The sequence below is a fragment of the Cygnus olor genome, chromosome 10, assembly GCF_009769625.2.
Source record: "Cygnus olor isolate bCygOlo1 chromosome 10, bCygOlo1.pri.v2, whole genome shotgun sequence".
NCBI lineage: Eukaryota > Metazoa > Chordata > Aves > Anseriformes > Anatidae > Cygnus > Cygnus olor.
The window spans coordinates 20697462-20710215 of record NC_049178.1 but is presented as its reverse complement, the minus strand read 5'-3'; the positions used below and the strand labels follow the sequence as shown (position 1 = coordinate 20710215).

At 42.7% G+C, this 12754-nt stretch overlaps 1 protein-coding gene across 7 annotated transcripts in view; it reads right to left on the bottom strand.

Annotated features, from left to right (window-relative positions):
• Positions 1-12754, bottom strand: part of ITPR1 (inositol 1,4,5-trisphosphate receptor type 1) — a 169406-nt gene that overhangs the window by 28142 nt on the left and 128510 nt on the right. For all 7 annotated transcript variants that reach the window (XM_040569062.1, XM_040569063.1, XM_040569064.1 and 4 more), the window contains 6 exons: positions 10334-10534; positions 8192-8302; positions 6789-6884; positions 5958-6080; positions 4840-4944; positions 3848-4040 (listed from right to left, as the gene is read on the bottom strand). In XM_040569062.1, coding sequence (XP_040424996.1) covers positions 3848-4040; positions 4840-4944; positions 5958-6080; positions 6789-6884; positions 8192-8302; positions 10334-10534 — 829 coding nt within the window. The remainder of the gene's footprint in view (positions 1-3847; positions 4041-4839; positions 4945-5957; positions 6081-6788; positions 6885-8191; positions 8303-10333; positions 10535-12754) is intronic.

Genomic DNA, 12754 nt, shown 5'->3' with positions numbered 1-12754 from the left:
AACAAAAATAATTCTTATTAATAATGGAGCATTTAAAAAACCAAGATGTCTATATAAAAAAAAAAAACAAACACATCATTTCCATCAAGCTGATTATTTTCTGTTTGCCCAAAAGCACAGCATCAACAGCACCAGTATTCATTGCTTATCCTGAAGTTTATTTGATTACTCTTTATCTTTGGGGTACTTCCAGCTTCTTAGATCGTGCTTTAAGGCAAAGGACTAATGTTAAAAAGGGAAGTATTTCCTAGCATGAATTGATTTAGCAGCAGCATGAGAACAAGTTCAGAAACACAAGAGGTCAAGGACTTCAGGTTTCCCCTAATAACGTACTTTGTACTCAGAGTCACACAGAGAACGATTAGGAGGAAGAAAATGTGTACCCGTTCACATCGGTGAGATTCAGCCCCATCCCCCCCAGCTGTGCTGCTACCGCTGCTGGCAGCAGCTCCCCTGCCCTCAATGCCTGCCCGCATTCAGGCTTCCTTTCCACTGCAGCAAGCCAGAAACAACACAGCGAAGGCCTAGGTGCACAATTAAGACACAAAATGCAGCATAGCGACATAACAATAAAGCTAAAATGTTTAGGACTGGCTGCCAAGCAAATAAAACAACTTTACTTCAAGCTGATAATAGACCAATATAGTCCCAAAATAATAAACCAGTTGAAGCTCAGCTGGCCTTCCCTCTGTACTGTGGGCAAAGGGCACATATGTAACTGCACAGAGCTAGGGGTACAGTTAAATAGCTGTGTATTTTCGAATACATACAAATGCCTTTAAAAAAGCCTTATTAAAATTAATAACCTCTGCAGCTAGAATCAAGAGGCACAAAAGCAGAAAGATTCATTTTCTGAAGTGGTCATGGACAAGAAGACGAAAAGGACAGCTAAAAAGCTGCCTCAGTAATTCCCTCTGCATCAAGGCAAAATCCCCCAGAATTTAGCTCCTGCAGGCTTATTGTGCAGCAAATTGTGTACTCCTGAAATCTACAGTAGTGAAAAATCTATTAAAAATTCTTTCAAAGAAGAGAATGTTTTTCCCTTTTGGAAGGAGGTAACACATACAGATACCAGAGAGCAAAGGCAAAGAAGCTCACAGTGAAATTTAGGGAAAAGATTAAAATGCAAACTCTGAGGCTGCAAAGAAGAGTAAATTAACGAATGCAGCAGTTCTGAGCATCACAGTCGTCGCCACCTCTTTTCAGTAAATCACCTCGTCTAGCATCCTAAGCAAAAAAGTGGGTTAAAAGAGTTATACAATGCTTCATTATACTGAGTTGAAATGCACATAAAAAGCATATGCATGCAACAGCTGAACGTAAAGGAAAGGACGACAAAAAGGCACCCAGTCACTGTAAGAATAATAGCTCTGTTGCACCTGATTAGCTAGGCACACGTTAAGCCTCGATGGAATGAGATGTGGCAGTGTCCTGAATATACGAGGCATTGCATTCTGTATCACTTCTCTTCCCAATCTGGTTTTAACTGAATGAATTTGTAAGCAGGTTGAATGAATGTGTATGTAATTCTTGTACAAAGGGTCATTACAAAATTCCAGGTTTTACCTTACACAGTTATTTGGGGGTGGGCACAGACTACCTGCCCTATGAGGCACTTTCACCTGGTTTTGGCAGGCTCCTCTGAGTTCCTTATTCAGACCTTGAGACACTTACGGTGCTCAGATCATGAGTCAGCTCCAGGAGCTTAAGAGGGGTGGAAATAATAATCTTTAAAAACTTTTTAGAAAAACGTTTCTTTCCAAGTTTAACATCTCGGGCTGATGTCTTTCTCAGGTTTCAATAAACTGTAAGTGGATCACATGAGCACAACACAGCACTGCCAGCCTGTCATGTCTCAAAAACACAAACCTGCACTGAAGATGTGAGAAACGATTGTATAAATGTAGACTAGCAGTCAGAGGCCTAACAAAACCAGAACATTAGGAGACAGACTGAATGATTTCCTGCATGGTGTAACAGAATTATAATCTTAATGAAAAATTCCAGTTCTTCAAAGAAAAAAGAAATATTTTCCATTTTTGCATATGGATCTTGATTAATTTGCAGCCTGCTGTTAATTTTGGATATCTTCACAGCTTGCTTGGAGATTGCCTCGAAGACAACTAAAGTAACCCCGAAATCTAGAGTTAAACAGCAAAATCCAACAGAATATATGGATGCTGTCAAACACAAAGTTGCCCATTTGTTTAACATGTCATATACTATCTTTCTTGTAGAGTTCTTAGAAGTCATTTTAGGAAGCAGCTTACTGGGGGGTTTTGATGCTGACAAAAGTATTAATCCATCGTTAAGTGGAAATAGCTCCACTCTAGTATTCATAAAAATGAAAAATTTAAGTAGAGCTAAATTTCAATAGAGCTGATCAAGTTTCAGGCTGTCCTACCTATATCTGATCTTGATAATTTTAACCAAAATTACAATTGCTTTTCTTTGTTAAAAGAAAACACGGAAATACATACACCCCAATTATCTGAAGCAAATACTGAGTTTCTGTTGCCAAATGTGCAAGACATCATCAGCTCTGGTGTGAACTGTGCCTATGCATCCTAACAACAAATTGGAGAGAATCCAGGCTTTTCTTGGAGGTGCACATTGAAAGGGCAAAATGCAATTGGAGGTTGCAACAAGGGAAATAATTTCATTAAAAGTAATCTTTAGAACAAGAAAGATCAAGAGGTCCCTTCTCAACCCTTTTTTTCCCCTACAAGATGCCACGGACTGAGTACCACCACCGTCTCCATCGGGGAAAAAGCTTTGCCACCACACCGGTGTGGATGTGTCCAGCCCCGCAGGCAGGTTTCAGTGGCTGGCAGCGGCACGTAGCCGTACAGAAGCCCACTCCCCCATTTGCTTTTGTAGGGAGTCCTGAACTCTCTGTGCTCTTGCACTAATTACTGGTATTTAGCTGATTCAAGCATGGGGAACAACAGGGGTATCAGATGGCAGATGTTGACTAGAGGAGGAAATAACCACTTTATCTGACATTTCCGAGTGGCAATGTTGGTAAATTCTAACCACTGCCCACTGAAGCTGAGCCTCATGCACAACATTTCTCCTTCAGCAAAAAAAAGAATATTTTTTTTTAAATAATTTTAAGCAAACAAGCTAGAAAGTTTACTGGGTGAAATGGTGGCACTGTATGGACCAAAATATAGTTTTAAAAGTTTTCCCAGCTGCCAGTGGGAACCTCAGAGGGAAACGCAGTGCTTGAAAATATTTGCTTTCAGATATCTTAGCATCACAGGGCTGTAAGGGACTTACTCAGCACGTCCTCTAGTCTACTCCTTGCCCACAGAAAGGATTAACTTTAACTATTACTGGAAATCACGTGTTTAACCTGTTCCTAAACACCTCCACTGCAGGAGATGCCATACCCACCACAGGCAGCCCACATTTGTGCTGCGTTACCCAGCCTTACTCTTTCTTGCAATGCAAGGGAAGTGCTGTACCCAGCACAGGCAAGGAGAATGGACCACTGCTCCCCTCAGTTTGGCCCTCTTCATTTCTCCCTACCACCAAATGCCATCTCATTTAAGCGAAGCCTCCACAAATGTGTTCCTTTCTCTTGCATCTTAAAAAAGATGACCTGTGATCTTTCTTACTGCTCTCCCCTGGATCCCCTCCAGTGGGTCCATATTGCTGTGGCGTTAAGCTTGATTTCATTACAGCATATTGCCATCGTGCAGAGGAGCAGATTCTTTCAAACAATCATCAAGGTTGCTGCCACACTGGGGAACCATCTGCTATCAAGTCGACGTTTTAAATTTTTTAAAACCTGACCTAAGTACTCTGCTGGTAACCCTCCGCACTCGTAACAGCCACTTACCTCGCAATTTCTTTTGCCAGTTCATCTCATTAAAGAGGTCTTCTGATTTCATGAAGAAATCATTGATCTTACTGCCTTGTTCATCCCTCTCCGTGGTGTAATATATCCGCAGCTTGGACTCCTTGGTGAGGAATTCGCATATACTGGGCACAGGGAAGACGATTTGCTCCATTGTACGGTCCGACCTGACAATCTGAACAACAGTCTTATTGGAGTTTTCCCTAGTTTTAAATGTTTTTATTTCTTGGTTTGCCTGCCTTCTTTTTCTGCACCCTTTAAAACCAGCTACGTGTAGAACTTGGATGCATTTCTGTAGAACAGCAGCTTGACAGAGACTTCAGCCGATTTACCTTTCAAAGCAGGCCTACATTTTGCTCCAAGATTGATAATTTCCATGCTGTGGTCTTATTCTGGCAATACTGTTCAGAGCTGGGATTTCCAAGGGGCCCAGTAAATCCTGCACCAAAGCTGCTCGGAACTTCAGCACCATCTGGTCACTCGATTCAGGAAACTTAGCAAGTTTTAGCCACACATTGAGCAGGAAAGTATAAGGAGTAACAGTTACATTTATCTTGCTTATTACAGAGTTTTGTGAACTCTCCATGTTTGTATATGTTTTACCTTTTAAAAGCACCTCAGATTGACTGTACAACAGGCCAAAACGCTCATTTTAATACAGAAAGAATGGCAGAAGATATGGATTAAGCAATAGTACCGGCCAGAATGTAACATAAGTGAAGTTACACTTCCTCCTGCCAACAGAGCTCTGCTCAGCTCCATCTTAAAGCCCACACATGACAGCTCAAAAATAGCTCCCCTCCCAGAGGCTGTCAAAAAAAGTTCTTATGTCAAAGATGACAGTCCACACAGGTAGTCAGTTCAATCAAAATATCATGTATAATGTAACTGTTGTTTCATTACACAGATCTTCTTCCAAACTGCTCCTTCCCCAGAAGACCACATCTCCCCACACCCCCCATGTTTCCCTTTACCTCAATCTGTGCCGTGTGCTTGGCGTAAAACTCCAGAGCCTCGTCTCCCTCTATCTGACCTCCCGGCTTCAGCATGTTCTGCAGCTCTTTGTTATGACGAGCCAACTAAAATAAAGGAATGCAAAGGGAGTAGGAAACACCAGATGTCTCTCTATGATATTAAATTTCTGATTTTTGGCATAAAAAAAGAAATAGTACACAGTCAGCTGCTAAGAAAGGGCAAAGTTGACAGAAGGCTTCTTCTATTCCAACCAGACACCCTGCAGCTCTATTCTGGGAGCAAGTCAGAAAGATTCCAATATATATTTTAATATCCATGGTGTATTCCTCTTTTATCCGTTTTCTCCCACTGTTTGCCTGACTTGGGAGAGTTTCTGACCATTCACATTCAGTCTGTTCTTCTACACCCAACCTAATTCAAAGGTGTGCTTACTGCTCAAGTATTGAGGCTGGGATGGAGGAGAACGTTTGCATCATCTAAAAAGCAGATTCACAGAAGAACACTGCTCAAAAAATGCTCTAAATTACTTTTATAGCCTAATGACAGTGTGTTTTTTTTTTTTCTCAGATGCGAAAGGAACAAGGAGTCTCTAATGGAGGGATCTATGTAGCATTGTTATATAAACAGACCTAGATTTTTTTCTCCCCTTGGTCTTTGACCTTTCCAACACCACGTTGTATCAATGCAGTGAACCCGACCAGCTCCAACATAAATGATGACAGAGAGAACGTGGCACGAACAATAAAAGTAGGGTGAGATTTCTGCTTAAGGTTTAAATGATCCATGAGAATAATTTATTTGGGAGTAGAAAGTGACTTCTGATACAGCTGAAAAATAATATTTTGCTCCCCAGTTCTGCCAAGAACTTGAATTGTGTGTCCTCAGAAACTTGGTCAAGAAGCTGCCTGTTTTCCATTATAAAACTCTGAACAGTTTCTTATTCATTACAGAAGTTTCATTTTTGACTTTTTTAAAGATAAGATTTTGCTCTTATACAAAGAGAACATGCAGTGAGTTTGTCTCTGAGCCATTAAAACAATTTCAGTGAAAAGCAGACCTCTTGTTATTCACAATTTGTGTTACTTAGTGCTAACAAAAGCTGCGAATTCAATTCTACCTGATGAGCTAATATATAAATGTTGTGCCCCACGTTCCGAGGAGATGCTGCAAGATCTTCTCCATTCTCTCCATCCTCAAATTCTACTTCGCCTTGTAGGTATGCCTTCTTTATCACTTCCACCTAGAAAAACAGACACAGGCCAATGAAGAGACAGCTCAGTTTGAGGGCTGAAGTCTGCTAAGGCCAGTATGCATTTGGTGCTCCTAGAGCAGTGAAAGGAAGCTGACAGTACACATTCAAGAGGAATGGGGGTGGGCTTCAACATCCAGGATAAAACAGGAGACCTGAACTCACCATCTTCAGCCTGGCTCATCAACACGAGAAACCAAACTTTACGTTTCCCTCCAAATAATATGTTCTGGGCCGTGCTCATGGCACACTACATCACATCTGATCTTTGGCCCCTGCCATAACTACACACACTTGGACGAGCTGTCAGTGTTTCAGGGGTACTTTGAATCTGTTTGTGTCTTTACCAATTAACACATTAAACAGCCCAAAATGCTGCTAGAGTTTACTGAACAGCTTTTAGGTCACAATATATCTGTTTTGTGCACAAATAGTTTCTTTACACAGATTCCAAAGTGTAAGGCGATGCCCCCTTCCCTTCTTTACACAGCAGCAAAGCAGCTGTCTCTGGAGCATTCACAACTGAAGTGCTCCTGCTTTCTGGGGACTAACCAGGTCCATGCTCAGCAAACACCACATTCAGTCAAACCTGTGCCAAGACTTGCAGTTGTCCGCGACCTGTGCGCAGACCTGCACAGTGCCTGGGCTCACCCCACGACGACGCCTAGCCAGGAGCGTCGGGGCAGCCCAGGGACTCACCAGCTCCTTGGGCCTCATGTTGTAGAGGATCCTCTCTGCATTCTCGCTGTCGTGCCTGCTCTCCATGATTGCCAAGAGCAGCTTTGAAGCGTTGTTCTGAAGGGAAGGAAGAACACCAGCAGTCACTGCATGGAGTCAAAAGCAGAGCGTATCCAGCTTCAGCTCCTCCATACACACAGCCCAGAACGGCTCGAGACACTTGGTTTCTATGAGTACAAGCACCAGGCAAGGCAGAGCCACCCGGCTGGAACTACGGCAGGGCTCCTACAGCCTCAGCGTGCCAAGCACTCCCTCTCATCTAATTATTTGGCTATACAACTTAGGTGGGTTTTTTATTGCCTATTTGTTTTTTAAAATCAGTTTACTTCCCAAACCCTATTTATCAGCGAACACCAAATTAAGGTTTAGATTTCTCAAATACTGAGGTTTTGAAGCCGGTGCGTATTATTTTGTAGTGTTAAAAATGCTGCAGCATTACTACAGGCTTTCAACCCCACAATGGTGCAGCTCAGCTTTACTCAAGATTCTGTTGATTAAATCAAAGGACAGCCAAGGCTGAAGACACAGACGTGCTTCGCTGCTTTTAACTGAAAATTACTCTGCGACCTGCTCATGCCAAGAAATAGGAGGAGGAAATGGGAAACTACCACAAGGCACCAGACTACTTTAATACGAACAATTAAGATTAAAATCCATCATGACTGACAATAAAAACCAATAAAAGTATTTAATTTTGAAGTATAATGCTAATTGAGTCTAAAAGCATTTTTTATTTAGAATAATAAAAAAGCCACACTAGCCATAATAATGGTGTGAGTCGGCAGCGGAAAACAACGAGACATTGCACTATAAGACAGGACAGTAAGTCGGAAAGGAAATACTTCTCAAACATATGCTGAAGTAGGAGTACTCTGTGACTATTGTAGCCAGAAGACAACCTGCTAGGGTATTTTGAAAACAGCACCAGGGCTAATTATTTCAGCATTAATATGAATAGCCATAAAAAAATCTTGATGACTAAACATCAACTGATTTAACAGCAGCAATAAAGTATTAGGGAACTAGATGTAGCACGAGAAATTTTACTTCCATTGTACAAGTAAAAGCTTACCAACAGAGAAGTTTTAATTGGAATTAATTTTTTAACAGGTAATTATTTTAGGACTCCTCAGCACATCTTGATTGTCTGCAGTCACCCACATCTGAAAACTGGTGACTCCGCGTTATCATTTAAAATACGATATTGCCTGAGACAGTCTTTGGGCACCGCGTTCAGCTCTCTGATACATACAATTTTTTGGCACTTGTCATTATTGGGATATAATAAACACCCACATTATTCCAACAATAAATTTGTTTCATCCTGCTTATGTGAACGTAGATCACACGAAACATTCACTTGCCTTCAGTTCCAATACAAGGTCCATCCTCTTCTTTCCCAAAGGGTTGATATCATTGAGAATTAATGCTGTGATGATGTCAATACCATTGGACTCGTGAGTAGCAATGCAGTTCTGTCCAAAGAAAATTAATCAAACTTCACTGATTGTCTAACTACAAACGAAGCCTAGGCTAGGGATGCAGCCAGAACAGAAGAGTTAGTTCTTTCATCACCTGGTAAGCTGTTTAGGGCGGATAACTGAACACAATAGTCCAGACAGCGCAATAACAAGAGATAAAAGCATTTTGTTTCAAGCTTTTCCTATAATCAGCCATGGCATGCCCTACTGAAACCACCCAGACTCAGGAAGCAGAAAGCAACACAGTTGATAAACTGAGTATTTACATGCCAAAGTGCTCAGGCTGAATAAATAGCTAAGGAAGAACACTTTTACTAAGGTTAGGGAGAGTTTTCTTTGTTCTCGATGAGCCAAACACCACCAACTTCAGAGCCTTCTAATCAAAGAATGTGACTTTCCATATCCTTCATGCCTGCCCTGTAACCTTGCTCTTATAACTGCCCGTAACTAAAACGTACAAACTGACAGCAGCTTGCTACTTCCAACTGCAGAGCCTTGCTCTCTTATTGAGCTCCTCTGCAAAGATGCATGCTCACATTTAAAGGTGGTTACTCCTCCTAGTCTGTGGTCTGTATTACAGAGATAAAATACAAATGGACACGTAAAGCTTCATGCATCATTTTGCATAAATATGATTTCACCTGAACATCTCTGTCATCCCCACTACGCTTTGTTTAGCTTTCCTGTAAATTACAATTGGACGGACAAAGGTGCTTTAAAGGACAGGTTTTCTTTAAGACCTTTGGAAAAGTCATATTCTAGTCTTTCTGTACCGTACTAAGACTCCAACAGAATGCAAATGGAGGAAAGCAGCAGATATCCATTTTCCAATCCCAGAGGCTTGTGTGTTAAAAGGAAGACATGACGATCAGATCTTGCCAGCCCAATGCAAAAATTCTCCCCTAACATACTGAGCACGTGTTATTTAGTCAATACCAAAGAGCAGCCAGAGTTTAGAAAATTATTTAGGCGTAGCTATCTCTTGTTATCTATAGTTATTCTAGACTTTCAGACTTCATTCGCCTAATTGAAACAATTATAGCAAGAATCACATTCAGACCAAGGGCAGAAGCATGGGACTGTTTAATTGGTGGTGCTGCTCTAAAATGCAGCTGTACAACAGGCGAGGAGGTGGGGCGATGAAGTGGGAAAGCAGAGCCAAGCAGTACAGCTGCTTTGCCCTGTGGTCCTTCCCATTGGAGCAAACAGCAGTTCTCGAGCAGCTACGAACTCCTGCTTATCCAGACAAAGCATTTTCCTGGATTCATTCTTAACCATTTAGCCGCAGAAGCACAGAACAGACCAGGTCCAGCTGTGGGTCAGTAACTGCTTTATCTGATAGTCTGATATTTATCTATTTATTGTCGTTCCCCAGTTGCCTTCCCTCTAACGTCATTGCTCAAACCCCCACGCTTGCTCCAAAGCATCCTGCTCACAGGGTCACCTACACCACTGGCAGCCAGGCAGAGGCTCCTCGGGAGCCAGCACCACATCCCCTGCGCTGGCACAGGCGGTCAGCAGCGACACGCAGCTGGGGCTACCCAAAAGACAAAATCTGAAAAGAGCCTCGAGCCCCCCCGCAGCGTTATCACCTTCATTAACAAGGCCACAGAGCTCCAGCTTCTCCCGCTTGGCTGAGGGCCACATTGCTGGCCTCATTTACCACGGGCAACGCGGCTTGGTTTTAGTGACAATTTTACTATAACAGATTTTAAGTACAAAAATTTCCCACTCTCCCTCTGTCATGTGTAATATAACAGCTTAAATCCTAGCAAGAGCAGAAAAATTTTGAGTGATGCTTGGAGTGGTTTAACTCCTTGAGGGAGGCCCCAAGAAAGAGAAGGTGACTGTTATGAGTTTATAAAGAAAAAAAAACGCCATACCAAAATCCCTTTGTCAGGCAAGCAAAGTGAGTAGCAGTGTAAGACAACACAAGTTGAGCAGGCTGAGAGCCAGGCCCAGCAGAGCGCACGCTGCAGGCACGGGGAGACAGGGATGTGCTTTGTCCACCTACAGACACGTTACCTGGTTTTCGTGGCATGGCCCCTGACAGTACTCGGTCAAACTTTCCAGTGTCTGGTTGATCAGCGCTACGTTTTTCTCATTTATGTACAGACCAAGAAGCCCAAGTCCTCCAGTTGTGCTTCCACAGATGCAGTCCAGAAACTGGAGTGTCTCGCACACCAAGTTGTAGTTCGTCTTGTTGTTCTGGCAGCGTAGGAAATTCTGCAGTGAGAGCGTCACAGCCAGGGCAGGGGGGAGGACAGGAAAAAGGCATACAAATTGATGTTTGGATCATAACGTTTTATTAAGTTCATCAACCCGCAATTGCACTGCATGGTATATTGCTCTAATTTCACTGGAACTTCATTACAGGGAGCCTGGACAAGCAATTTAAGACTCTTCCAGGGCTTGCTTGCAACGTGCTGCTCTCCGAAGCATCTTGTTGGCTTCAAATTTTATAGAAGACAACAAGTAATAAACAGAGTGCATCCATTAGAGCACTAAGCAGCAACACAGAATAGGCAATTCACTACAGATCAGAAAGCTCCTCTAAGCCTGGAAGCCTTCTTTCTACCCTACGTGCTACATTTCACTACTGATGATCACCGAAGACTCCTCCTGAGACCTTTCTCCCAGACAGAAAATGCCGTTCCCTGGCTTTGGCTTCACAGCAGCCCCACCTGCATGGCAAGGAGGCACCTGGCTGCATGACCTGAAGGAGAGCGTCTTTAAATGCAATTCTCTCAATTGCATTTCTTCCCACATAATTACTGTAATCCCTGCTTGAAGCTGCTGATTAGGAGCAGTTCCTCTCATGCAACACCAGACTTATCAGCATGGATTAAATATGTTTCCCCTCTCCTGTATTCCAAATGAGAAAAAAGAAAAAAAACAAACCCGAAGAGGGACAATTAATGAAAAACAATTTCCCAGTGACTCAGATGCTGTTTGTCAGTATGTTCCCAGCAGTGCTCTGTGAAAACAAATAGCACCACTTTCTTTTCCTAGAAGCTTCAGCAGGAGATCTCCTATCTGGCTCAATTCTAGCAGGTTATAAAACACTTCATTTTAAAGGTGGAAAAAAAAAATCCACCCTTTGACGAACAAAATGCATGGGACTATGGAACCAGCACAGTCTTTTCTACCAGCCTGCAGCAGAGCGCTGTTAACTGATTGCCTCTGGTGGCTGCGTCAGACTAATAAGTCTTTTAAGGCAAGCAGACTGAGAAATTGCCAGATTCAACTGAAGGCTAAGCTAAAAAAGGAAAATGCTCTCTGAATACAGACTAAAGGTGACAGTGATTCAGCACATTTCAACTGATTGCTCATTTAATATCCTGACTTTTGATTAACTTGTCAGAAAGTAGAAAGGTTGATGCTACAGAAATCAGAGCCCTTCCCTTCCCTCCAGGAAAAAAAAAAAAAAAAAGCAAAAATCATGGATAATATCAAAAGCTAGGAAACAAAATGCTCCCGTGGCATGGCATTAATTCTGATATTACCTAGCCGAACTTGTTGATCCAAAGTCATTAAAAACAAAGGGAAGAGGAGGAATGAGGTACAGGAGGCAAAAGGACAACGTTAGATGGCTAAACAAGGTGAAGGAAAATATGGCAGAAAACAAGTCCCTCTGCGCTGGGAGACACTGCCCCAGGGAACCTGCTGGAGTCCCAGCTCGTCCTTTCCTACCACCCAGACCATCCCGGGGGCTACGACATGGGAACACGACCCTTAACATCAGAAGTGCCCTCCTGTAACTTCTGGTGGGAATGAACCTGAGGCACCACCTGCAAGACCCTGCATTCACAATAAAGAGCGACGGGGCTGCAGATTCAGCTAAACATGAAAAATATGCGGCTTGTGGGATCAGGAGGAGAAAGCAGGAAAAAGCACTCGTACTGCTTAAATTTAAGCATCCTGTATAGTCATTTGAGAGAGAAACATTTTCCAATGGGATGAAGTGCACTCAAAGGCAGTCATTAAAGTCCTGCTTTTGTGAACAACCTTCTGGAGACGTTTCATGCTGCCATCCTCCCCACTTCTGGGACACACGACTAGACATGGCCACATTCGGGCAGGCAGCACCTGCAGCAGGTCCTTAATGCCTCAGCAGCACGTTGGGCTGTCGGAGAACTTGCTTCCCTGTACACAGCCTAAAGCTGAGCACCCTTTAGAGAAAACACATTGGATAAAAATAAAGTTGGCTACTAGCAGAACACTAGCTCACTTTGTTCAAGCATGGATGAGCACAGAATCCTCGGAGGGAAGAGCTCTGCCATTTACATCGGTAATTCCCCCACGAGCCTCAGTGTTGTCATTGGACGGTCTTTGTTTTAGCAGAAACCTGATCCCTGACTGCAAAAAACTTTGCAAAGAAAACACAAATAAGAGCCAAGTCTCAGTACAGTGAGATTTTTAAGAGATCAGATTTTTCTTTACTAG